The sequence below is a fragment of the Neopsephotus bourkii genome, unplaced genomic scaffold, assembly GCF_033783945.1.
Source record: "Neopsephotus bourkii isolate Nb327-2 ecotype Australia unplaced genomic scaffold, CSIRO-AGI_Nbou_v1 NB_1630, whole genome shotgun sequence".
Classification (NCBI taxonomy): Eukaryota; Metazoa; Chordata; class Aves; order Psittaciformes; family Psittacidae; genus Neopsephotus; species Neopsephotus bourkii.
This window is the reverse complement of record NW_026902105.1, coordinates 2,177,179-2,204,365: the sequence shown is the minus strand read 5'-3', so window position 1 is coordinate 2,204,365 and position 27,187 is coordinate 2,177,179. Positions and strand designations below refer to the sequence as shown.

The window sequence follows — 27,187 nt, the reverse complement described above, 5'->3', positions numbered from 1 at the left end:
GTGCCACCGTACAAAGCACAGGACACACCGGGTGGTACCGCCTCACTCCCCCTCACCCACCCGGCACCGACGCCGGAGACCCTCCGCCACCGCCGCTCACCTCAGCCCACCAGCGGTGGGGCAGAGGCGGGTGAAGGGGGGTCAGCTGCAGGGTCAGAGGCCAGTGCACAGGAGCGGCCGCCTCGCCTCTGCCCGACCCCGGCCCGCAGCAGGCCCGCAGCGCACTGGCCCCGCCGCTCGGCGCCGCAGGCGGGGGCAGCCAGAGAGGGAGGGGCGGGGGAGAGGCGCGCGCCCGCGGGCGGGGCTGCCGGCGCGAGGCGTGTCCCGGGGCCCGCGCACCGCCCGCGGCGGTTGGCGAGTGCTTCCATCCGCCCTGTGGCGCGCCGGGGGAGGCGCGGGCTCGTGCTCGCGCCCTCGCCGTTGCCATGGCCCCGGCTTGACGTCACGGGCGGTGCGCTGCCCGTGCGCTGCGGCGCGGTGATTGGCGGAGACGCCGTGTGTGGCGCTGGGAGAGAGGCTGCAGCGCAGCGAGCCGCGACACAGGCACAGTCCGCGCCGGCCGCCCGCTCCGAGATACCAGCCGCCGCGCTCCCGCCGCGCACAGGTAACGGGGCCCCCCGCCAGGCGGTCGCCCCGGCACCCTGTCCTCCGCCCCCGGGGAGCTGCGGGGGGAGGGGGGGCGAAGTGAGGCTGCTGGCGGGCAGCGCCGAGCAGTTCCTTGCCCGCCCCCACCCGCTCCGGCCTCGGTGGCAGGGAGCGGGGTGGCGGGAGCAGCCTGCCCCAGGGGGGCCGCTGAGGAGGGCGGTGAGGGCCGCGCAGGTGAGGCCGCGTCTGCCCCTCCCCGCTGGTGAGGAGAGGGGAAGAGCGGACGGGGGCGGCGGGCGGGGGAGGGGGCGGCGGGCGGGGGAGGGGGCGGCAGGTGAGGGCTCCGCCCGTGCCGCGGCGGCGGGGGAGACCCCGCGCCCGTGGGCGCGTGTAGCGGGGCGGGGGGGGGGGGCGCAGCCGCCTCCGTCGGGCGGGGGCGCGGGCGGTGGCGCTGGGTGTGGTCTGCCGCCGGGAGCGCTGCCCGGGCGCGGAGCAGCCGCAGCGGCCGCCCCTCGGTCGGGCTTGCTGCTTCCGCCCGCCCTGCCCCTCGCCCCCACCCATCCTGCCCGCCCCGCCCGAGCTCTCCGGCGGCAGCAGCGGCTCCCTGGGGACTACAGGGGGCTCCTCCTCCGCCGCCGCCCCCTCTCACCCTCCTTCTCCTTCACGTCTCCCTGGGGCTGGGCCCGTGGGCTGCCCCTCGTTAGGCCGTTGCCGGGGCGGGGACGCGGCATCCTTGTCCGCCGCCGCCCCCGGCGTTGGGCGGAGGTGAGCGGGATTAACGCGCGCTGAAGTGGGCAGGGCTCCGGCACCGATCCGCCATGACAAAGGCGGCCGGCGAGGCGCTCCGTGGCCCCGCGGAGGGCGGATGCGGCGGCCAGAGAGCGGGAAGGGGAGGCGGGAGGGGCGGCCCGAAGCTGGCCTCCGCGCCCCGGGGAGCCCTGAGGTGTCGCGCCGTGCCGCCCGCTCCTCCCTCGGGCCGCTTCATTTTTTGCTGTCGCCCCGCGTGTGGGGGAAGCGCAGCAGCGCCCAGCCCCGCCGCGGGCGCCCTCGGCCTCCCAGAGAGGATGCTGCCGTAGAACCCGGCGTACGGGCTTTGGGGCTGGAGTTTTAACGACGCTCGCCCTGTTCAGTCCCGGTGGTAAATAACCGTAGCCAAAAACTTGATTTAAAATGGCTCCTTAACCCCGCTGTTCATGGTGCGGTCAAGTTTTCAACGCATGTTTGCAAACGCTGCTGAGTTTTTGCCCCGATGGTGGGGGTAGCAGATACGAAATCTTTCCCTTTCAGGTGACTGCAATGTTAAAAATGGGCTTAATTTATACCGAAATGGAAGGTAGTGCTGCTATTGTTTGTGGTAACTTCACGCAGAATGACAAAAACGTTAATGGTTAAAAATTAAGCTGCTGGATTGTTGTGTATAGAACATACAGAAATCCATAAAGCATACATGATCAAAATAATTCTTGTTTTAATAATATAATCGAACTTTAAATGGAGATGGTGTATCCCAAAGTGCATTGCCAGGGCCTCGAAATGATCAAGTCAAGGTACATAAAAGGATGGGGTATGAGGGAGGAGTAATCTTTGCTGATGTACTAAAAAAACCCCAGAACATTAACTGGTACTTATGTTCAGCAGACCCTGATTTTTCTTATTTTTTTTAAGTGCTGGTAAGATGCAGGTTCTGAAGCATCTCAGTCAGGTCACACTACCTCAAATACTGATGAAGTAGTATTTTTGAATAGTAAAATCTCTTTTTGTCTCTGAAAGCATAGCCTCTCAGGTGGAGCAGCAGTATTTGGCTCAGGAAGTCTACCCTATCCCATTTGGGGTGAGGAAGTTAACTCTTTTGAAGGGTCTGCACCTTCAAATTCAGATCACTTGGTGCATTCTGGCTTTTTAACAGCCAGTGTGGGATTTGATTTGCAGATCCCTATGCCAAGTCCTTCTGCATGTAACGGTAAGATTCTGATAAGGCACAGAGTTGTCTGGTGTTGTGTGCCTAGCCTTTATGTGGTCTTTTTCTGTGAAAAACTTAGTAGTGGATGTTTTCTTTATCAATTTTGTTATATTAATAATTGGATGCAGTTGGTGCTGCAGCTTGAATGTGATGTGATGAGAGTCATGGCAAAGAACTAGGATCATTTATGTGCATAAGACAGGAATAATTTGCTTTCAGTTCACCTCTGGATGCTTTTGTTTTTATTTCTTAACATAATGTACTTTAAAAAGTTAACAGTTTTTCAGAAGGAAACAGTGACTTTAACTCTTTACGAATCTGCGTGTTTGAGCATCAAGTGCTTTTACATCTTGTAATGCTTTTATACCTTGTGCCCTGGATTTCAATTGTATGTCTTGCAGTTCCAAACAACTTAAAGAATGGTTGCTCTGCATATGCAAACACCTTTGTCCTTGATCACTGTCTGAATAATGCCTCACTATTTTTCCTCTTCAGAAATATCAGCATGGATAAAAATGAGCTGGTGCAGAAGGCCAAGCTGGCTGAGCAGGCTGAAAGATACGATGACATGGCAAGTTGCATGAAGTCTGTGACTGAGCAAGGAGCTGAGCTGTCCAACGAAGAGAGGAATCTTCTCTCTGTTGCCTATAAAAATGTTGTAGGAGCTCGTAGGTCATCTTGGAGAGTCGTCTCAAGTATTGAACAAAAGACGGAAGGCGCTGAGAAAAAACAGCAGATGGCTCGAGAATACAGAGAGAAAATTGAGACTGAGCTAAGAGACATCTGCAATGATGTGCTGGTGAGAAATAATGAAACCGTTGATCCATCTTTACTTAGGGTTGCAGGGTAAATGGTGCTGGGCCCTCTGGGACTGCTTCTAGTCTGTCAGTAAAGCTGTGCTCTCCTGTGCTATTTCTGAAGGACGGCATTTAAAGAATGTCTGCCTTTTCTCTCTCTGTAATGTATCAATTATTTATATACAAATCATTATCCTATTGAATGGTACAGCATTTGGAGACATAATAGTTACAAGAAATCAACATATTTCTTTGAGACTGAACTACATACAGGTGTAGTTTGGGTTTTTCTTCTCTGCCCTTCCCCCTCAATGCAGTATTTGTAACTTAAATCACTGATTTCTGCAACTTTAATATGCTGCTGTAGTTGTAAGAGGTAGTTCTTACTCTACGGAAATTGTGCCCCTCCCTGGGCAAGATGATGTAATGTTAGTTATGACTCAGCCATGCAGAAAACTGACTGCAGGAAGAGGCAGTAGAAATGCTATAATACCTTCTTAAACTTAATTTTATTAACAGCAAACTTAAAAGGATATTCAAGTTGGGCATTTTCTGTGGCTTGTAGGTCTGTCAAAATGTGCATGTACCTGGCAGACAGCCCTGTATTTTCGTTACGAGTCTGGTTTATGAAATCCAAAGCTTGTTCCAAAAGCTTTTTGAAGATTGTCAGGGTTTTTTCAACTGCATGTGCCTGTGGTGCTTCAGTGAGGCCATTATTAATGGGTGCCCAGGCCTGTGACCACCTGTGAGGTAGATACTACTGTCAGCAGTAGAGTTGTCCACTGGACTGTGGGCGCTGCTGTTGTGTCATCCCGTATGTGACAAGGGATCACATACCTGGAGACGGCAGAATGACATGTGATAGGAGGGAAGTGTTAAATAGCTAAGCATGCGCTTGAAGATCTCATGTCAAACGAAAATTAAGATCAATGAGTAGCATGACTTTTGCTTGCTGTTTAAGGTAACTAAATGACAAGTGTGGTGATTGCTTGAAGACTGGTTTTTCAAGGGTGTGTAGAAGTCGGTGTGGATAACTTCAAATCTTGGCTTCCAGTTCAGGCTGGCTTCCATGGTTATTGTGACACACCCAGTTTCATGTTGTGTTATCTTGTGTAAGGATAACTCTTAAGCTATCACTATGAAAATGGAAATGTCAAACTTACACATAGGAAAGATGATTTACTAGTTCTTGGGTTATGTGGTGGGTCATTTATTTAAGCCAGGGAAATATGGACCCAAATCTGGCATTCTAATTTATTGCCATTTCTTTTTTCTTTTCTTTTTTTTTTTTTTTTTTTTTTTTTAATTAATGGGCATTTCCTCAGGGGTGGATGCTTTCAGGTCAAGAGTGATGTCAAATTCTTTTGTAAACTATGGTTGAAAATCGTTTTAATGAAGTTATTGGGTTTAGAAACCCCATTTAAGAAGAACCTAGTGTTTGCAATTGGATTTCTTTTTCTGATAATAGAAACCAGATCGAAGTGAAATTTTATTGTACATGCTAAATACAAAAACTAAAGCAAACCCTGAGCTTTTGAGTTTGCTAAAGCAGCTGAATTACCTAGGCGGGAGGGAACACAGGTGGGGAATGTTGTTAAATCTTCCCAATCTCAAAATGTTCTTAAATTTATCTTTGTGTTAATTAGAGATACATATATAATTCAAATAAATTCTTATTATTTGCTATGTTACTACTTTTAGGAAGCTAATGTCGTACTAATCTTTAGTGTTGCTAGTCTAGTTGTTCTTAATAGATTAAGGAAAAATTACTGTCCAGAAGAACAATGCCTTAGGGGTGATTAGCAGTAATAAAACGACTTTTTTTAGAGTTGGGTTTAAAAAAATAATAATAAAAACTTGTTTTATTGTTCAAGGGATAGGATTTAAAAATGCCTTCATATGTCAAGCACTACCTTTGACACTGGTAATTGCATTGAAGAATTAGATTTGTATTTAAAAAATACTTTTCTTTGTTGGAATGTCCTGTTCACATATATTCCTACTCGCCTAGAAATGTGACTGACGTACTGCTTTATTTGGCATTTTAATGCCAAGAGAAAAAAGAATTGTGGTGACATACTTAATTGTTTTCTGTGAACAGGAATCTTTGCAATGCTGCATGCAAACATGGAAGTAGGAGGTGGTTTGGTTTTTTAGTTCGGTGGTTTTTTTTATTCAGGAGCTCCTCTAATTTTTGTACGGCATGATCTAGACTACAGCTGTTCATGGAAGTGAAGAACAAGGTTTACCAAGTCTTGATTGGTGCAAAGTATACCATTAACAAGACCTGAAGTGCTAAGAAACCCTCAAAGCTTTTGATCAAGGGCCTCAGCAGTTACAGTGCAAAAGCAGCTCAAACTTATGTCATTTATTAAGACTGTGAATCTGTTTGAGCTGTTGTTGTGTCTTCACTTGCCTGCTAGGCTCTTAAGTAATATTTAATACTCTGGGGTGTTACGTCACAGCTGAGCGTGGAAGTGACTGACGTTCTAACTTCAGTGTTGAAGGAAGGAATCCAATGAAGAGCATGTGTTTGTGACTAGCAGAATGTAGCCAGAGCTGGCTTCTCTGCCACTTCTTGCTCTCTTCACTCATTTATTGGAATCAAATTACTAGTGGATTGAAAGAAACAGCTCCTCTAATCTAGTAGATGCAGAGTATATTAAGCTGTGCGTGGGTCCTGTTCCCAGTTCTTCCACTGATTTACGGAGTGAATAAGAGCAATTAGTGCTGGACTTTTTTCTTGCTTCTTAACTATTAGACTGAATGATAAAAATTATAGCAGTTATATGGGTCAGGTCCGACCATTTATTTTTCTCCTTTACACTGAGCTTGCAGCAGAAAAAGCCAGCATTGTTGCTGCTCCCTAAATCTTCCCTCACTTGAGCCTGCTGTGGAGTACCTCTATAGCTCTGCAAACAGCTGAACCCATCTTTTTGTTTGCTGCAGCTTCAGAGTGCTTGGTTCTGTCAGAGATATAGTGGAGGATATTCAGGTGTAATATAACCAACTCTAATTTGGAGTTGGTCTGGTAGTGCTGATATACTGCAGATAAATGTGACATATTCTGCATAGTTTCTTGCACTGCACAAGTAAAGACTGAATTTGCAGATTCTTCAAGAATGATACAGTGTGTGTGGGGATACTTCAGCATCTTAAATGTGCCTGAGTAGTATAGAAAGTCTCCAGCTTCAGAAGTTTTGTACTGATACAGGAAATTAAGTACTTTTCCTCATGTTAGCCAAGTGTGTGCTTCACATCCTGTTTCACTTTCTGTAGTAGAAGGGAGGATCTGCCTAAAATGCTAGTATAATGATCTCTTATTTGTTGTTTTAATAATAAATATTGTTATTAACCTAACAGGTATGGATTTTCTTCAGAATGCTTTTTGCAGTTAATTTAAAACAGAGCTGTAACTGATGTGGTTCAAATTAAAACCTGTAGTAAGATTAAATTTTCAGCTAATGAGAATTCTGAAATACAGAGAAGGTATGGAGAGGTCTCTAAATGACTTAACATCTGATCCTACGTGCATGTTAGTAGTTCTCAGGAGATTCGAACTCCTAGTAACTTTCAGGCAGTCTCTGACATGAGCTAAATGTAAACTAATAATTTAAAACGAGAACTGGCTTCAGTATGAATGTAATTAGACAGTTACACTCTCTTCCTTAGGCTGGTACATATGGCAGTAGCCCCCTGCATGTCTGTATGTGACAGTTCCCATGTTCTTTCCCCATGCTCAGCCTTCTGGGTGATGTCTCTTTCTGCCACAAGTTCACCCTGCCCTGTATCATATCTTAAGTAAATCTCTTTGCTTACAGTGCCCATGTGCTCTGTTTCAGTGTTTCTCTTCCATTTTGGTTGTTCTCTTAAAAGTCTAGAGAGCTTCCTGAAACTTCATCTGCCTTTCAGCCTTCTGAAGTCACTGTTGCACTTAATGCTGTACAGCAATTATTTCCCCAGTCCCTGCCAGAAGAGCTGCAGGTTAATGGTGCTGTTCAGGACACTCTTAATAAGGTGGAATTGTTTGCTTTGTTTGCCACGTTACTTATTCCTAAATTCACGCTCCGAAGCATAAAGAGGTACTCCTTGTGTGCCTCTACTATTTAGATTTCTTTGCACTTGTTACAGATGTTTTACTTTTTAGAAGTTGTAGTTGTTGGGAGAAGGTACAGTAAAACCACAATTAAGTGACTTTTGGCTTGTGATTCTTTAATGTATATGTTGCTTGTGGGGGAGTAGCAGGAAGTTTAGTGACCTGTCATGGGGCTGCAGTTCATTGGGAGAAGGGCGCGTAATTCCATTCAGAATGCATTTAAATGGCTTTTTAAAGAAAATGCCATGGAGTTAATGCCTGTTACCATCATTCTGAAATCGCTGTGGGACTATTTCCTAGTTGCCTGCAAACATCTAATAGGTTACTGTGTTAACATCTGTAAAACCTGTTTCTGCACTGATTATCAGTGACAAAGTTAGAAAATTAAGTCCTCTCTCTTATATGAAACCGTATGCTTTTTGACACGTACATGTGTGAGGTATTTTTAAAATCAGTTGTTGTATGCTTAGCGTGTTCTTCTGATGGTCAGAAAGCATGGCTAGCCTATAGAGTGGTGCTAACATGCTTGAGCTATGATACTAACAAAAAAAAAAAAGAATGTTCTGACTGAAAATTGCTACCTGTAGTTCCGTGACTCCTTCAGGCTTGCTTAGGTTTTCAGTTCTGGCTGCACTTTGTTTCTGTCTTCGAGATCTGTGTCCTTTATTCGATGTTTTTTGAAAAGAAGGGGAGGCGTTTGTGTAAGCTTCTCCTTACAGAATGTTGATCACAGAAGGGGGGTGGTTAATTTGTTGGAACCTAGGAGCTAGGTGACCAAGAACCCTTGTTTCAAAAAACTTAGTTCTTATTATTTTAAGCTGGTTTAATTGAGTAATTTAGGTTGCAAGGGAGGTCATTCAGGTCAGCTCTGCTTAGATACAGTTAGATTGCATTGCTTATGGCCTTGTCAGTCAAATTTGGAGTGTCTTCAAGGATGGAGATTTCACAACCTTTCTGGGTCAGCCTGTCAAAGTATGTGGTCATACTTATGGTTAAAAGGAAAAAATCCTTTTATGTAATCAGAACTTCTCATGTTTCAATTTGTCTGCTGCCTGTTGTCATTTTACTGTAGACCTCCAGAAAGAGTCTGGCTCCATCTTCTCTAGGCAACTGTAGAGAGCACTGAGATCTGCTGCTCTGCTCCAGGCTGAAGAAACCCACCTCTCTCAGCCTTGCCTTCTACACCAGGTGCTCCAGCCTCATAATCATGCTGGTGGCCTCCACTGGACTCACTTGAGTGTATCCATGTGTCTTATACCATGGAGCCCAAACCTGGATGTAACCACGATGCTAAAACTTGTATTAAAAGATGGTAACTGGTAATGTGCTAGTGGTGTATGTGAAAATATGTGAGTACCTCTGGTTCGCAAATGCTTCTCTGAACCTCTGTATATCACAGAGCAGAATATAGCCAGGGTTTACTAACTTCCCAGGATGGTTGTAATTTAAGCTTTTGATTAACTCTCCCAGTCTGGCTTTTTAAGTTAAGGTTTGGCTGGTATAATTGCTCTCATATATTGAAGGTAGGAGGCTGAGGCAATTTGCATCAACCTCATCATTTCACTTTGTTAATCCTTTAATCACTTCCCTGGTTGTGGCTTCATCCCTTCAGGGTTGGTGGCTTTTTTTTGGGTTTTGGGTTTTTTTCCTCTTTTTTCATGCAGTGAAAGCACTGCTTAAACTTGAGCAATTTTCTTTTTTGTTGTTGTTTGGGTTTTTTTTGGTTGGTTGGTTTTGTTTTTGTTTTTACAAATGGTGGTTGGTTTGTTTGTTTGTTTGTTTGTTTTCCTTAAGCAAATTAAGCTATTGAAAAATTATTGAATCTTGGAGAATTGAAACATCATTCATGGACCCATTCAAATATGAGATGACTTGGTTTGGTTTTTACTTATTCTGCAATGTTCATGTAAATGCATGAAACTTCAGCTCATGTTTGTCATATTTGACAGGATTTTAAATTCCAGCATATATAAGAAATGCATTGGTGGTTGGGCTGCATGAGGAAAGGAGAGCAAGTGCTTACTAACCTTAGCAAGAAGTTCATCTATGGTGTTGATATGTATTTAATACACCTGCTTAGCATAAAATCAGCTACGGTGCTCTGCATAAATGCAAAAAAAAAAATCTAAACATGCAGGTACCACTCGTACTTTCTTTAGCACTGCACACTTGTGTATGTACACATACATACAGGTATCTATATCCTTTTGCATTTACTGGAAGTAGAAACAATCTTTACTATAGCGTGTAGTCTGCTGTATTAATTTCAGTTCGCATTAATGTTTAATAATAAACTTTGATTAAAAAAAAGGCACATAATGCTTATACTGTTCAAAAGTATCAAAGTAACAATTTGCTTTATCTGACAGCTACCTTTGGTGTTCAGGTACTTTATGCACTTACTGGTGTTCTAAGCAGCAAAATAAATCTGATCAGTTTAGTCACCTGTGACAGATACTCTCCTTCCAAGCTCTTAGAAGCAAGAACTTCAATGTGTGTACTTGCAATTTTATGACACCACCAAGTGTGTTTGTTACACTGGTTGGTTACTTAGAAGGCTGAGTAAAAGGCTGCATTGTTAAGGTACCAGCTTTTACTGTGAAAGCCGTAAGTGGTAGAAATACGAAATCAAGGATATGAACAGAATTGGTATGTTATTTATGTACATCTGTATAAACAGATGCCACAGTATTACTGGTCTTATCTGCAAACTTTTGTCTTGTTACCATGTCCTTGACAGAAGTACATGTTTCTGGAACAAGTTCTCAAATGCTTTACTTGATCTTTGCTGTAGGCAGACACTGTGGCTCCTGGCTCCAAAGCTGAAGTTGGTTGTGCATCAGGCAGTAGCTGGCTACCATTTTGCAATAGTTTGAGAAAGCTTCTGCTATTAAAGTTGATTAAAGAGCATTGATTGTGATTATTTCTTTAACTTGTTTTTTTGCTGAATGTCAGCTCTTATGTAGTTACTAATTTTCCTTGAAATATGTCAGAAGATTGGCAGTGCCTCTCCTAATGAAAAGTAATAATAAGTCATGCAGCTGCTGAGGTGAACAGGGAGTTCTTAATTCTTTTTAATCGGATCTAATGCAGTTCAAATGAGCAGAGAGCAGTTGTGGGTTGGTGGTGGTTTTTGTTATTTGGTTTTTTTCTGGATGTTGCTACCTTTTGTGATTATGTGGGTAACAAAATATTTACCAATGGGAATCTGACCTCTGACTGATTGTGTTCTCCTGTGTAGAGTAGGCTTACAATGAGACAGTGGTGTTTTTTGCAAACAAAATGCTTTTATTAGTATTGTATGCTATAATGAACTCCTAATAAGACACATAGTCTACTTCATGAGATTTCAGATTTGCTCAGAGTATAAGCTGCTGAAGAGAAATGGTTCTTACTTCTGATTCTTATCAAGGATTAAAAGAGTTACATCATGTTTATGGGAGTGTTCTACTAATATTTCTTCAGTGACCAAAACTGTAGAGTTGTCTTGAGAGAGCTAGAGCATGCTATACTTCGGCCACAATAGCTGTCACTCACAGCTCTCCAGCAGAAATTTTCATCCAGCTCAGTTGGGTTCAATTTTATGTTATCTCAGGTTTCTCAGAACATGTTCTGTTTCTTAAAGAATAATGATCCTTGCATTTGGCATCATTCTGTGTTGTTGCATGGTCCCTGGTATTCAAAAAATAAGTTACTGAGATGATGCAAACCCCCCCCCACAAACCCAGGTAAGAATTGCGTAGAATCATAGAATGGTTTGGGTTGGAAGGAACCTTACAGGGCATCTAGTTCCAACCACCAAGCAGGCTTTGATCTTCAGTGGAGACTATTTGGTATATTAATGTCTATAGCAATGCCTCAACAAATTAAATACTTTAATACTAATTATTTTTCTGTTAAGTGTCTTGCTGAGTGCTGCCTTTTGTATGAATTTTCTCAGTTACTAAACTGGAGAAGTGGTTTTACCTGTGCTTCAGAATTTGGTTCCTTTTCTGTCCATGTGTATGTTAAGTGTACTTCAGTAAAAACCTGCAGTGATTCGCATGAAGGACCTTAAAAGTCTCTTGAATAATCTTCAAGAGTATATCCTGATACTACATACATTTGCTTCCCTTGCCATAATTGTGAATTAGAAAGCAAAGTGATAGAAGGAGCAAGGTAGTAAAGGGCATAATAAGTCTTAAGTTGGGGAGGATAAATCTGCCATGAGAGGATACACCCATGTGACTGTAAAAGTGTAAACTGAGGTGCTGCTCCTCATTGCCTCGATTCCCATCCTTTTCTTGTTATGCAGAGCAGTGGTGTGTCCATCCATTGATGCCATGTCTTCTGTCTAAGCACCCTATAGGTAATTTTAGTGCATACGCCTGCTTCTCACTGACTTAGTTCTGTCCCCAACATACATGTCAGCATAAAGATGATTTTGCAGGGTATCCTACTTACCCCATGTTTCCCCTCACCTGCCCATATATATGCAGCTGCTTTTTTCTAAAGAAGCACTTTAGACCGTTCTAGTAGTATTTTCTTGCATAAGCTAAAATTTCTTGCCATTCTTTCTGTTTCACAGTACTCTCTCTTCTCCAAGTCCTTTAGGGTTTTTTTCAGTTGCCGTCTTACTACTCAAGCCTCATTTCCTCCATTTTTTTCCCCCTTTCTAGATCTTTGCCAGATTGACTGCAGGAAAAACTGCTGATCAAGTGTACCTTTTTCCTGTTCTTACAAATCCTGAATGTGCCTGTGCATGTCACATCTCCCACTGTCCCAATCAGATTCTTCCCTGCCCCCTGAAGGTTCTTTGTCCCAGATTCAGAATTCTTCCCGTGCTGAGGCTTATCATTGTCAGCTCATCTCTTCCAGCCAGCGTTCTCACCTTTTTCAAACAACTTCTGCTGTCTGTGTGACTGGGCAGCCAGTTTGATGGGGAGAGTAACTGGTACTGAGAACAGGCAGCAGGCTTGTTTCCTTCTTCAGCAGACGATGTACCACAGAGATCTCCAGCGCCACAGCATCCACTAGTACTTGACAGATTTTCTTGTATTCCTGTTCTAGTGAGCAAATGAGAACATAGAAATCTGTAGCTGACATCAAACAAGGGGCTTTGTTTTTGGCTGGAGTAGGCTGACAGTGGAACAGTACTTTTGGTTTTCCCTCAAGAGCGTTGGAGGTCACCTGTGATGCAGCAGTTGCAAAGCTCTTATCCCAAGCTCTGGATAGAACTGTAATCAGAGGCAGCATAATGACTGTCTGAAAACAGCCTGGGTTTGGGAAGGTGGTGTTTAAAGATATTCTTGCCAACAGTTCCTAGAGACATGTAAATGAAATTTCTACTGGCTGCAAATGGTTTGGTTAAACCCTTTGTAGCATGTGTGCCAATCTGTGCAGCGCAGCTAATTGCACGTGTTGCTTCATAACCTGAGTAACTTTCCAAACTGTGGTGCTAAGGCAGAAAACGCATGGAAAATCACTCACTAGCTTTTTATGGGAAGGGTAGGTGTCTTGAGCTTGTCTGACCCAGGTGGCCTGCTTTGATGACTTTGTCATTTTAATAGAGTTCTGTAGAAGAATAGCTTAACAGAAGTGTGCTGCAGTTAACTGTGCTTGTTGGTTAGTGGTTCCACTTGAAAATGAGATATTATGTAGCTCTTCCCACAAAATACATACCTGAAAACCTGGTCCTAATATGAAAATACTAGGCCATTGTTAGTGTGAAAGAGGTTTCAGGCGGAGCTCAAAAAGATATGCTTTGAAATGTTACATGAATTTAAAAAACTATAGAGTTCTTCCATGTCTTCATCCCTCTGCCATGTTCCACAGATGGGTGACAAGTGAATTAAAGTTCAGCTAGTATCCTTGTGTAATTTATCTTCAAAACCAGAAATAATGTCTTATGTCAGGTGTCTTTCGATACTGCATGAAAACAAAAGGCCTAATGCTTATCAGTGCATTCTTTTGTATTTTTGCTGTTCTACAGCTTTTTTTGTGTGTGTGTGCAAGGGCAGTATCTTTTTGTTTCACCAGTAGTTCTGGAGTTTTTACATATTTAAAACCAAAGTTCCTTGTTCTCAGTACTTTTATGCATTACCTGCTCATTTACAGCTATGTTGTTCTAGAAGCTGGTGATTTTAGTCTCCTGTTTGTCAGGAGGGAAATATCTTAAGTAGGAAATTGAGCTGTTGATGCCATCCTGAAGTGCATTAAATCATCTACAGTTCTCAGACTGTACTGAGATTCAGCCGTTAAAGGGAAATAGATAACTACAAGCAACAACAAAACCTGAGGCACTGATTTTAATGCTCTTATGATGAATTGGGGAATAGTCTTCTGGCCCACACAAGTAATTTTCCAAAGATGTAAGCAAATGCTTTGAAAAGAAGGGTAGTTTTAAGCTTCAAGTGTCAGGAAAGGACTGTTCAAGTCTTCATGGGTTTGCTTCCTGTCTTCAACTGCAGTTCTCACCACAACTTGACAAACTGAAGCATGTCTGCTTGCAGTAAGCAGCAGGCAGACTCTTTGTAGAGAGTTGGGTGTTGGGGTTTTTTGTTACACAGAATTACTGCTTGCTACACGTCCTTCTTGCTCCTGAGTCTGATAACTGTCTTGCAGGCTTTATGTTGCAAAACCACAGGAACAAGCGCATAGGGCCTTTTATCAAAATGGGGTCATGGTGTGTTGTGCTTCATGTTGCCGTCTGTTGACTGTGTCCTGCTCCGGCAAAACTTGTGTAAAAGTGAAGAAAGTAAATATCTTTCCAGCTTAGTGTTTAAAATAAGCCAGGATTGAAGTTCACCAGTACAATAATAAAGTTGTGTGTGTGCAGCCTCTGTTATGTCTTTGGAGACAAAGACTTTTCTCTGGTGCATGCTTGCTGGAGATGGGGAATGTACCAGATCTGAGATTCCTTATCTATGGTATGTGCTAGGATAGTGTTGCAAAAGCTGATGTCTCCATGGCTCAAATGTGTTGTCTCTCCCAGTCTAAAGTACCAGAAAGCTGTTAACATAGGTGTAATTGCAGTTGCAGATGTGAGTGTTGAAGCTTGATTTTTTTTTTTAATGGCCAGCATACTAGTAAGAGTTCAGATTCAAATTTATTACAGGCATGCTTTGATTGATTTTTTTTTTTTTTTGCTGGGGGGGTTGGAGTTCTATTTGTTTGGTTTGTTGGGTTTTTTTTTTAAGCAATAATCTTCTATTAAGTCTTTCAGAAAGGACTTTGTATGACTTCTATGAAAAGTATTAGAAGCACTTGTACAAGCTGTCCCAGGTTTTGGCTGAAAAGTGCTCTTAAGATGCTGCTGCATCTGCCTACTTGACTACAGTGCTATGGTTTGTTTCACAGCATTTACATTCTTGCTATCAAATGAAAAGCTCTGACAATTACAGCTGTGTAGCTGTAAGGTTTGAGGGGTGGGGAGTGGTGTTTTGGTTTTGTTTAAAAAGCTTCTACCAGATTCTGATGAAGGCGCTGTAATGAACTGCCCATCAAGTTGGAGGTAATGCATATTGGTGTATTTCAGAAATGGATGGGAATTCTTCACAATAGCAGCAATGTCATCAGTGAGCAGGAGGCCTTAACCACATCCCCTGTAGCCATAATATACCAGTGTTGTGCGGACTTCAGTTGTCGGCGTGTTGTATATATTGCAATGGTGTGGATCGCCTGATAAACTTAGTCATACACATCAGCTTATTGGTCTGGTCTTGCTCTAGCTGTTAGCACTTCAGTGGTCTGTATGGGGATCACCTCTATACTGATAAAACATTGCCATACCAACTGGTAAAGAGAAGGTAGGCATGTATTGGTGGTGCTACTGAAACAGTTTTTGTCTCTGTTTCTTCTGCTTTGGACAAACAGTGGAAGGGTGGAAGGAAGATAAGCAGTATTCCCCAGTGTGTGAGGTTAACAAAGTGTTAGATTGGTTATACCTGTTGTTATGCCTAACTTTATCTCTTGTAGCTGAGCTCTAAAAAGTCAGTAGTTTTATGTGTCTCATCTATATGGCTTCTGTAGCCACACCACCTCCATGCAGATTGAGGCTTTCACAACCATACGCTAGGATAAATTGGTGTACTTGGAATCTTCAGGCTGACTTAAAGGAGTGTTTCATGTCAGTAAAAGAAAATATATCCTAAAATAAAAAGACTGGTACAGACAGGAAGAACTGAATATATAGTACTAGATAAATAACAGGGGAGAGCTCTCCTACTTTTAAATGTTAATCTGCTTTCAGATCTTGTTGCTCTTGATGAAGTATTCGGCATAAATAAAATTCTTCCAAAAATATGTGGCCTATCAGTCGCTCGTGTTACATGTATAGAATAAGAGTCTTTCATCCAGATACCAGCAAGCTCCTACAGCAGTCTCAGAGTCAGAGCTTCTTTGCATAGGCTATATTCTATGAATAGCTGATTAAAGGTGTTTAAAGGGATTCTTTTAGTTCTCTTTTAAATTTGACATGGGTTCGAAACTTCTTTTCAATAGAAGATGTATACACCATCCACTGCTGTTGCCCTATTACCATGTCTCTGATTAGGAAGACTCAGTTGGTTAGTCTTTCTTTGAAACTTAAACAGGGGAAGTTTAGATTGGATATGAGGAATAGTTTCTTTACTGTGAGGGTGGTGAGACACTGGAATGGGTTGCCCAGGGAAGCTGTGAATGCTCCATCCCTGGTGGTGTTCAAGACCAGGTTGGATGGAGCCTTAGGTGGCATGGTTTAGTGTGAGGTGTCCCTGCCCATGGCAGGGGGGTTGGAACTAGATGATTTTAAGATCCTTTCCAACCCTAACTAAGTATTCTATGATTCTGTGATTCTTTTGTCTGCTTGCGCCATTCACCCATTCAGTTAGGTGTCTGTAGACAAACTTACCTCGTTTGTGACCTAAGTGAATTTAAGTCTGGCAGTTTGGTTGCTGCTGTAGGAGTGAGCAGAGTTGTGCTTTTTGATTGAACATTGTTCTGTAGGGATGATGAACAATTCCAGTTTCTAGAATCACTGGTATTATTTTGGTCTGAGCAATTAATGGAGGGTACAGAAGGAGGGCAGCTCCCCATGGTGCCAGAAGAGTGGGTGCAAACTGACACGCCTGACCTAACTGCAGTCCTTAAGAGGAAATCTAATCAGGAGCCTTATTCTCTGTAGCTGGTAAAACCTTCAGTTGTCATTGAAGTCAGCTTCTTGGCACTCATGAAAAATGTCATAGCTGTGAATTTTGAAGTTCTCTAATGGTGAGAACAGAGCATGTAAGTAGTTACAGAGAGCTGAAGTGCTGACCCATATACCTCATGGCCTTCTGCTTTGTTCTAGCCGTGCTGGGGCAGAGGTGGCCCTGAAGCTTCTCCTCGCACAGTGGTACACCTTCCAGAAGAGGGTGCCTTTGGTATGGGGCGGCTTGGAAGTCCATTTGGCTGGCTCCATAAAAATACTGCTGCCACCAGCTTGCTTGTGTTGTGTTCGCTTTGTGCCAGAGGATTGTCTCTGCTGTCATTTGGATGAGAAGCAAGGACACAGTATTTTTTGATGTCTCCCTGTGTGGTAGTAAGGTGAAGCTGTATACCAATCCCCACCGTACTGGAAATACCTAATATTAAAGATTGAATAAATACCTTTCGTTATGTTGAAACCAATAAAGTAAGTCCACTAACATGTTTAATCTCAATGGAGCATAGGCATAGCTGAATCTTGGCTCACTTTGCTTTCTGTCAGCTAGATTTCTTTATTACCCTGTCTATTAAGATAGAAACAAGGGAGTGCTGCTGTAATGGGTCAGTTGGTTTTGAGGGGTTTCACGTAAGTTTGAGTTTACCAAGCTTAAATATTCACAATTTGCATCAATAAATTAGCAGTCCTGTAATGGGGGAGGAAGGGAGACAACCCAAACCCAACCAGACTTGTTTACCTGTTCTTTCTGTAGCTTTATGTCAGTTGGCATGTTGAGCAAAGCAGGTACCATGGGTGTAAGTGTCACAGTATGGTGGTTACAACCTACTGTATTCTCGCTGTGCCTGTCCCACGAGTATGTCATGCAAGATCCTTGCTTAACCCAGAGGGTGCTATCTAGAGAGAAGTACTGTAAAGGACCATAATTCTGTGGGTTGGAACTAAATTAGGATTGTCCATTTCTGTGGTGTCATTGGAAATATGAGCTAAAAACAGTGAGACAAAACCAAAATACCAGTCATCCAATCTGCAGGGGAAAAAAGACACACAGAATTCTTATTAAAATATCTTGTAAAGAATCATGTGCTACATAGTCCTAGCAAAGTACATGTAACAGCTTCTGATTTTGAGTGTTCAAGTACTTCTGTACTTTTTCTGGCTTTTAAATAACTAGCTTTTCTTTCAAAGTCTGACTTTGAGTACTCAAGATCAAGAAGTTTGACAAGGCTGTGCCTTAATTTGACTAAACATGTTGGAGCTAATGATTCTTTTTTTTTTTTTTTCTATTTTCATCATAATAAAACTTGCTAAATTATACAACTGCCTGGGCTGGGAACTGACTATGTTAATTTAATAAGCATTTAGAATAATCTAGAAAAATTTGGTGTTAAGTGGCAGCCCGCAGGGAGGTTTTGGTGGAGTGACTCCAGAGTGCTGCCTTTGCTTTAGAAGATGTAGGGGACACCTGTTAAGGCAGCACATAAAGGCAAAGAGAGGGTCCTTTTCAGTGCTAGAGAGCTGCCTGTCAGATTGTCAGCAGTCTGGAAACACGAGAATCCAGGTTCACCTTGCAGTTTCTTGCAGTACGGTATTCTGGTTAATGAGAGCTAGGTTAATGAGGCTTATTTAGTGCCTGTGTATGTAAGATACTTGGGTCTCCAGTTTGGCAGCTGATACTTCAAATCCTTTTATTATCCATGGATGCAGACTTTCTGCCTTTGTATACCCTCTGCCCAGACTTTTTGGATACATTCTTTTTATTAAGGTACTGTATAATGGCTTGTAGAAAGCCATTGTTTGGTCACACAAGGCTCATCTGCTACATTAACACATCCTTCTTCCCATCAAGTCTCAGCATACAGCATTCCTTTTTGTACCTAGAATTGCAATCCAGAACACGTTCTCTGTAGCTGAATTCACGATGTAGGATGAGAAGAAAATAGGCAAAAAGTAAAGCTGTCTTGACTTTGAAATAGATTGTGATATAATTGAATTGTTGGTTCAGCATGTCGCAAAAGTATGTTTGATCAAAACAGTGTGTTCTTTGTTTCTCTTTTTAGTCTCTGTTGGAAAAGTTCTTGATCCCTAATGCTTCGCAAGCAGAAAGCAAAGTTTTCTATTTGAAAATGAAAGGAGACTACTACCGTTACTTGGCTGAGGTTGCTGCTGGAGATGACAAGAAAGGTATTGTATATCAGCTTGTGGCTGAACCTTGTCAAATTAGATTGCCTTTGGTGGGATGGTGACATAACTCTAAGAATAATTCTGATTTGGATGTAAATTTCTTTAGTAACAGGCTTTCTGTTTGCTGAAGAAAAATCGTGGGTTGTTGGCTTTCAAATGAGTTCTAAAAGTTCCTATGTACCTGCCGTTTGAAGCAGGCAACGAATGTTCAGTCATGAAACCTTGAAATCAAACCTAATGCATACATGCATGCATGCATATAGGTTTATGCATCTTCAGCCTGGCTGAATATTGGGTTTTACCTCTTTGTAGGGGCTCAGTCTTGTTCGTGCCATTTCTCCTGCATCTGTACAGAATACAAAAAGTCTGCACAGGTTCAGGAATCAGAGACACTAGAAACCACCTGGAAAAAAAAAAGGAGTGATAAAACTCATCTTACTGTTAGGAAAATCTCTTCCGTAACTGTGGTAATTTAATGTCCAGGTGTTTTTATTTCCTCAGATTTCTTGTATTTTCGTATGAACAGTTTGCAATAATTGCAAGTAAGTTGTCTTTACCTAAAAACAGTTAGAGAAGTTAATATAAGGCAGTTAATATATTAGGTGGCTTAACTGCTGTATGTGAAGAAACATCCTAACAACATGTTGACTCCATACACAGTTCGTCTTCCATTCAAAACGGTGCATAATGTTTAGATACAGCTTGTTGCAAACAGTGCAAATCTGTTTCCTGGAGCCAGTTAAGACTAGTGGCAGCATGTCCTTTAAGATCAGCACACTTCAGCCCAGATCCCCATCTGTTAACTTCCTCTGACTGTTTTCATGAAGACTCAGGTTAGTCTGCACTCAGCCTGCAGACACAGGGGGTGCTTTGGGATGCGCAATCTGAGTGCATGGACTTGGAAGCCTTGGGGATTACTGGTGTGCTCAGCTGTGTCGCTGATGCTCTGTGGCACTCTGCCCTCCTATAAGACTTGGCGTGTTCTTTGTGGTGCTGTTGAACATGTGGTGCCCCTGTGAACTTGTGTAGCTCAAGCTAATAAGCTCTCCCAGTATGATATAGAAACACATCTGCATGACTTGACAGAAACAGAGGTGAAACAGGCTTGGAACGTGTCTGCTCTAGCTTTGTGGTATATGAGTTATTTCCACCTTACAGAAGGTAGCCCAGTTTCCGTGGTACGCTGGGTAATAGGGAGATGCATAAAGATATTAAGACTTGGCATAGCAGAGCTTGATTTGACTTCTGGTGCTTACTGCATGCAGACTGACTCAGTCTTGGTGACTGCAGAATTGCAGGTGTAACCAGCTCTTTGTATCTGTTACTGTACAGAGTGTAATTGTATTTTCCCTTTGGTAATCTGTATTCACATGCATAGAAGGTAAAATATTTTGAGTTCTGAAGGTTTTTTTTTCTGTTGAGGATTAAGTTGCAGGCTCTAAAATTAGACTGTGAAAGCCTTCATTTAAAGTGGTTTTGAAGTTAATTTTTGTTTAAGCCAGGCTCTTGGCTGAGCAGCTTTTAGTGGGTTTCCAGGTGAAGAAAATATTTTTGAAAGCCTATCTAGCTCATAGTTACTGTGCCTCATAAAATTAAGGGGTTTTTTTCTCTTTCTCCATCCAAGTGTTTCATGTCACAGGCTTTTTCCTGTATGCTGTCTGTGACCTTGAAGAGCAGTTGATAATTATTGTTTAGGAAATAATGGCTGTTTTGTTGGACAGTATTCTCTCAGCCTTTTACAGTAAATACAGCAACAATATAAAGCTTCCAACTGTAGGAACTGGATTTTTATCTTCATAAACCAGTTCGTTTATGTTATCAAAGAGCAGTGTCGTGGGCAGGAATGTCAAACAGGTACTTCAGCCAGCTGTTGCAGCCTTGGAACTGCAGAACACTTTCTGAAGAATTCAAGGTTAAAATCTTGCGACTTTTACATGCTGAGTGACTGATTTAAAACTAACAGAATACATCAGTTTTGCACCTTTTTTAAAGTTATTTACGTTAAGGAAAATTATTTTAAAATGTCAGCTTCATTCCTTGAAGTTACTTGATTTTTGTGCTGCATACAGGTGAACAGATTGCATAGACATCCTGCATAGACATCCTGAATATTGATGTTAGTTATTTTCAGACTGGGAGTACTTGTGAGTTAAATACTGATGTATTTTTGAGTCCTTGGCACCTAAAATTCTTTATTTTTGAATGCATGTGACTGTTTCTTTTGCAGAGATCATGCTGGATGCATTTCTAGTTTGATCCAGAAATGGCAGGATTGGAGTTCTTTTGCATCTGAATTGAATGACTTCCTGCCCACCTTCTTTTCAGATACTGTTAACAATCGTGGAGAGTGCAGGAACAATGGTCCCTTTGTACTGGGTGTCTAGCGCCTCTCTTGCCTCCTGCAGTCATCAAGGACATAGTCCAGCTTGTGGGCTGTGCTGGGCCATGATCTCTGACTTGTGCAGCCATAGTGTGCTCCTAAGTTCAAGTGCATTCAGTGAGAAAAGAAACTGTTGAGCTCTTTACTCTTAGTATACACAATATAGTTGGGTATTTTTCCACCAGGAGTTTAGAACTTGTACCGAAGAACCAATTAAGAGTGGCAAAAGACTAGTCTCTAAGAAGAGCCCAGTTGTTAATTTTTTCTCCCTTACTTCAAAGTTTATAGGTACTATAAGTTTGAAGTTAGGTAAAAATGCTTTCTCTATCTACATTGAAAATGGAACTATGTTGTAAACTTTAAAAAATATATATCTAGTTTGAATTTGAATGGAAATTCATAGATGACTCTTACTGAAAGGCAGTGATAGGCAAAGGTCATCAGTGTGACTAAAATGTGGATTTGTAATGCTTTGCTGTGTATAAAGACACTGAATATTTGGTAAAGTATCAAGCTAGTGTGTAGTAAAAACTTTGATTTTATACCTTTTATGTAGGTGATGGATTTTGTATTCCTCAAATGCTACAGAACTGCTGCAAACATTTGTAAATACAAGTACTTACAGGGTGGCAGGGAGAGACTCAAACCTGTGATTTGGTCAATGACAACTTCCTTTTCTTTATATATATAATTTAAAAATAGATGAAGTAAAATCTTTATAAAATAGCGACTTCTTTGGTGAAATGCTCATTCACAAACATTGACTCTTAACATATTTTGTTCATGCAAGCACGAAGTTCATGCAAGTCCTGATTGTATTTCTGAATACAGTATGTGAATTACTTACTTGTGGTTTTTGTGTGTATGTTTTCCCCCCAAAGGGATAGTGGAGCAATCGCAACAAGCGTATCAAGAAGCTTTTGAAATCAGTAAAAAGGAGATGCAGCCGACACATCCTATCAGATTAGGTCTGGCTCTGAACTTCTCCGTGTTTTATTATGAGATTCTCAATTCCCCGGAGAAAGCCTGTTCCCTTGCAAAAACGGTAAGTCTAAGCCAGGCAAAAATTCCTTTTCAGTTATTGGTATAACCCTTTGTCACATGGCCAACGGAGTTGTTTGTTTTTATAACACCAGGCTTTTGATGAAGCAATTGCTGAACTTGATACATTAAGCGAAGAGTCATACAAAGACAGCACGCTAATAATGCAGTTACTGAGAGACAACTTGACAGTGAGTATCATTAAAGTTTACATGTTGTTGGTAAGAGGACTGGTCTTTGGGGCACTCAGAGTTCATTCTTGGCTGTGGAGAAGTGTCTTGTCATTTACTTACAAATGAGTTGATGGTACCTCATGTTCCTGAGCTACATCTTTCCCTTCTGCCTAGTCTTTTTTACTCCACACTAATTCACAGTTTTCTGACAGATGACAAATAGACCAATTTTTTTTTTTTCAGGTTTTCTTTTCTTTTTCTTTCTTTTTCTTTTTTTTTCTTTTTTTTTTTTCTTTCCCTAAACACAGATATAAAGCAAATGAAACAGTAAAAGCAACCATGCAATAGTTCATGCCCCAAACTTCATGGCAGGAATCACTGCAAGCAAGAATGCAACCATAAAAGCATCTCTTGTCACCAGTTGTAGTCCCTGTAGTCTTGTATCAGTGACCTTTACGAAATAGCTGGACTTCTTTTAACAGAACCAGAAGTAAAACTATACAGCTGCATAACATTGGGGTTGCTGTATTTTCTGGTTTTGTTTCTAGCACTTAATTCCCCTGTTCCTTGCAACCTTTCCCACTATAATAGCAACTTAATGCTACTGAAAACACTATTTGTAAGCAACAGCTGGAACGATCACAAAACAAATGTAAGAGATTTCTTAAGCTCTTTACTGGAGACAGATACAGGGCTGGCATGGCTCTCAGTGTCTGTGTGTACTGTCCCTTTGAGTGAGATTGCTCAAGAGCTGTCCTGAATAAATGGTATTGAAACAGAGAATAGAAGCTGACATTAATTGCTAGTTTCTAGTAAAAATAATGTAAAGCTTGTCATATGAGTTGGAATGCAAATTGCTTCATACAAGAGCAGAAGTTGGACTGAGCTACCATACTGTCTGAATTACGGTAGTAGTCCTGATAATTGATGGAAGCTTTCTATTGTAAGGGAGAAAGCTGTAGACAGATGCAGGATTCCATATTGAATGAATGATATGTCTTTCCTTAAATGCCTAGCGTGACTTGGACAAGTGCGTTGATTCCATGTTTTTCCACAACTATTTAGAATAACCACAGAATGGTTTGGGTTGGAAGGGACCTTAAGGGTCATCAAGTTCCAAACCCCTGCCATGAACAGGGACACCTTCCATTAGACCAGGTTGCTCAAAGCCCCATCCAGCCTGGCCTTGAACCCTGACAGGGATGGGGCAGCCACAGCTTCTCTGGGCAACCTGTGCCAATGCCTCACCACCTTAAATAGTGTAGAATTTTCTTTTTCCTAGTATCTAATCTAAATCTACCATCTTTCGGCTTAAAGGCATTTACCCTTGTCTTGTCCCTAAATGCCCTTGCAAAAACTCCCTCTCCAGATTTCTTGTCAGCCCTTTTTAAGTACTGGAAGCTGTTGTAGGGCCTCCACTTGAGGTAGCAAACAATTTTTGATGTGTTCATGGCTGACAAAGACTGCAGTGAATTCCATAAACGTAAGAAAGGGTCTGTTTTGCTAGTTATGCAAATCTGTTACAATCTGTTAGGAAGCTTTTGACAGTGATTCAGCATGTTGATCAGTATGTTCAAGGAGCAGGTTTCCTCAGTTGTCAATCCTTTTATGTTGTCTTTGAATGGCTGAAGCAGCTGAGTGTGTGCGTGCTCAGCAAGGACTGGAGGCAGAGAACTGTTCAAAGAGTTGTTTAACACGCCAAGTCTAAATCTGTTTAACTGGGATTGCTGGATAATTCCTTCTTTGCTCTTGTTACAAAATTCTTTTGTTTTCTTTAATAAAGAAAAACAAACCAACATCCCATGCCCCTGAGAGCCTTGTTTTCCCCAGCAGATTTGTTAAATTGTGCTCTCAATTGGTAATCCCTCCCCATAGAGTCAAGTTCCTTTTATTTAATGAACAGAGGTATGTATATGTTTAGATTGAGTACTAGGAAAAATTTCCACACCAAAAGGGTTGTCAGGCATTGGCACAGGCTGCCCAGGGAAGCGATGGAGTCACCATCTCTGGAGGTATTTAAAAGATGTGCACTTAGGGACATGGTTTAGTGGTGGACTTGGCAGTGCTGGGGTAATGGTTGGATTTGATGATCTTAAAGGCCTTTCCAACCTAAGTGATTCTGTGAGTCTTTATTCTAGAGGTTAGGATTTAGGGTAGAGCCTCTGATAAAGCTGTTCTTACTGATTGTTCCTTATAAAAGTAGCACTGAAATTGAGACTAATGCAGTATTATAATAACATAGTATAGAATATAGTGCAGGGACTAGAAACAGACTGTTGTCACCATTATGGTGTTGTCTCCAGTAAAATAACTTGTGCTTAATGCCTTCGGCAAGGAATATTGAGCCCAGATATTATGTATGATGTTCAGAGCAAGAGCAAGGTTACTGGTCTTCGTAGAATCATAGAATGGTTTGGGTTGGAAGGGACCTTTAAAGATAATCTAATTCCAACTGCCTGCCATGGGCAGGGACACCTTCCACTAGACCAGGTTGCGCAAAGCCCCATCCAACCTGGCCTTGAACTGCCAGGGATCAGGCAGCCACAGCTTCTCTGGGCAGCCTGTTCCTGTGTCTCACAGGGAAGAGCTTCTTTGTAGTATCTAATCTAAAAATCTGCTAGCTTTCACGTAAAAAGCCATTCCCCTTTGTCTTGTCACTAAATGCCCTTGCAAAAAGTCCCTCTCTAGATTTCTTGTAGCCCCCTTTAGGCACTGGAAGCTGCTCTAAGGTCCCCCCTAAAGCCTTCTCTTCTCCAGGCTGAACAAGCCCAGCTCCCTCAGCCTGTGTCTATAGCAGAGGTGCTCCAGCCCTCTGGTCATCTTCATGGCCTCCTCGGGACAAGTTCCAGTGGGTTCACATCCTTCTTTTGTAGGAGGCCCCAGAGCTGAATGCAGCTTTTTCTATTGTCTTATACTCCTGGAAAGGATAAAATGTTTCTGATGTTGGAGGGGTTTTGGTGGTTTTTTTGCTGCTGGAACTCCATAGAGATTGCAAATCATACTGGGCTGGGAATAGTTTGGAAGCATCCACTGTGGCAAAATACTTGGTTCGCAAAACAATTTCTTTGCCTGGGTATTGGTCTGGAACTGATGCTTAGTTTCCTTAGTTGGTACTTAATCTTGATATATGGCTCCTTAGTATGATTTTATGGAGCTGAAAATGAGATTTTCTTCCTCCCCTGCCCTGCTCTTTAAGTTTGGAAGCTCTGTATTCCAGAAGTTGCTAGAGGGATGTGACTGACTGAATAGAGCCAAGGGATAGAGATTTAGGTGAAATGCTTTTGGTTATAAAAGCAAAACAAAACACTTGAGATGCCTGTTTTGAAGAAAAGGATAATGTTGAATGTGAAGAAAGAGCTTTACTGAAGCTTTTCCCTCAGAAGGATGTACAAAGCTGGCTTGAGGAGAAGGTACAAATCCACAGGAAACAAAGAATTGTTTGTTCCTGATTCTCATGTATCTGTTTTGTAGGTCTGATTCTTGCCTGCTTATATTGTATTTTAGTGAGCTTTGTGGATGTGAAACTTTGGTTTGACTGTTCATGAACTTCCTCATTAAATGCAGTGAAGGGGTTGGGTCATCTAGGGCTAGATTTCCATTTTGTAATAGCCAGCAATTCTATTCACGTTAATGGGTGCTTAGTAGGACCTCTTACAAAATTACCGTTTAAGAACTAGGCTTTCTTTCTAATAATTCCTTATTAAATATTAGTCACTGATGTTAGTATCTTACATATTTTACTCTGTTTTCTTTCTCAAACAGTTGTGGACATCGGATACCCAAGGAGATGAAGCCGAAGCAGGAGAAGGAGGGGAGAATTAACCAGCCTTCCAACTTCCGTCTGCCTCATTCTGAAATTTACACAGTAGACCATTTGTCATCCATGCTGTCCCACAAATAGTTTTTGTTTACGATTTGACAGGTTTATGTTACTTCTATTTGGATTTCTATATTTCCCATGTGGTTTTGTTTAATATTAGGGGAATAGAGCCAGTTAACATTTGGGGAATTTATGTTTTCATCTGAGGTGGCCAATATAGGGTTGTGACATTTTTATACAAGTTTTACATGTTTGGCATAGTACTTTTGGTACATTGTGGGTTCCCACAAGGCCAGTGTTAAAACAGCTTTCTATGTCAAGCAAAAACGAGTGCTTGCATATTGGTCTATCATGATGGAAAAAAGGGATAATCAGTTGCAGCCACAGGTGTAGTTAGTATGAATATTCAAGCTGGAGCACAAATGGCTGTGAATCTACTGATGTCCCATAGATATTGCATGTCAAGTCAACATGTGAAATCTGTGGAATATGCCAATCAGGTGTACATCTCTGATTGCAGCTGAAGTGTTCCTTAAGACAGTTTGCTAACCCAGTCAACTTTCTCTAGAGAAGGAAAGAGAAACGGTTCACATTCCATTATTTGTAAAGTTACCTGCTGTTGCTTTCATTATTTTTGCTACACATTTTATTTGTATTTAAATGGTTTAAGCAACCTAAGAACAAATGTACAAGTAAAGATGCAGTAAAAAATGAATTGCTTGATATCCATAATGACACTGTATATCGAGCACAGCAGTACAACAAAAAAACATGTATTTAACTTTTTTAGGTTTTTTGCTTTTGTGATTTTTTTTTTTTTTGATACTTGCCTAACATGCATGTGCTGTAAAAATAGTTAACAGGGAAATAACTTGAGATGATGGCTAGCTTTGTTTAATGTCCTATGAAATTTTCATGAACAATTCAAACATAACTGTTCAGAACATGTGTATTAAGTTGATGTAAGTGGAATAAAAGTTTTATGAATGGA

The 27,187-nt window shown here is 41.9% G+C and overlaps 1 protein-coding gene across 1 annotated transcript; it reads left to right on the top strand.

Annotated features, from left to right (window-relative positions):
• Positions 1 to 428: 428 nt before the first annotated feature.
• On the top strand, positions 429 to 27,187 carry YWHAZ (tyrosine 3-monooxygenase/tryptophan 5-monooxygenase activation protein zeta). Its single transcript, XM_061373261.1, has 6 exons — positions 429 to 604; positions 3,041 to 3,344; positions 18,659 to 18,782; positions 22,044 to 22,207; positions 22,299 to 22,394; positions 26,139 to 27,187. The coding sequence occupies exons 2-6, from the start codon at positions 3,051 to 3,053 to the stop codon at positions 26,196 to 26,198; spliced, it is 738 nt and encodes a 245-aa protein (XP_061229245.1). The 5' UTR covers positions 429 to 604; positions 3,041 to 3,050; the 3' UTR covers positions 26,199 to 27,187.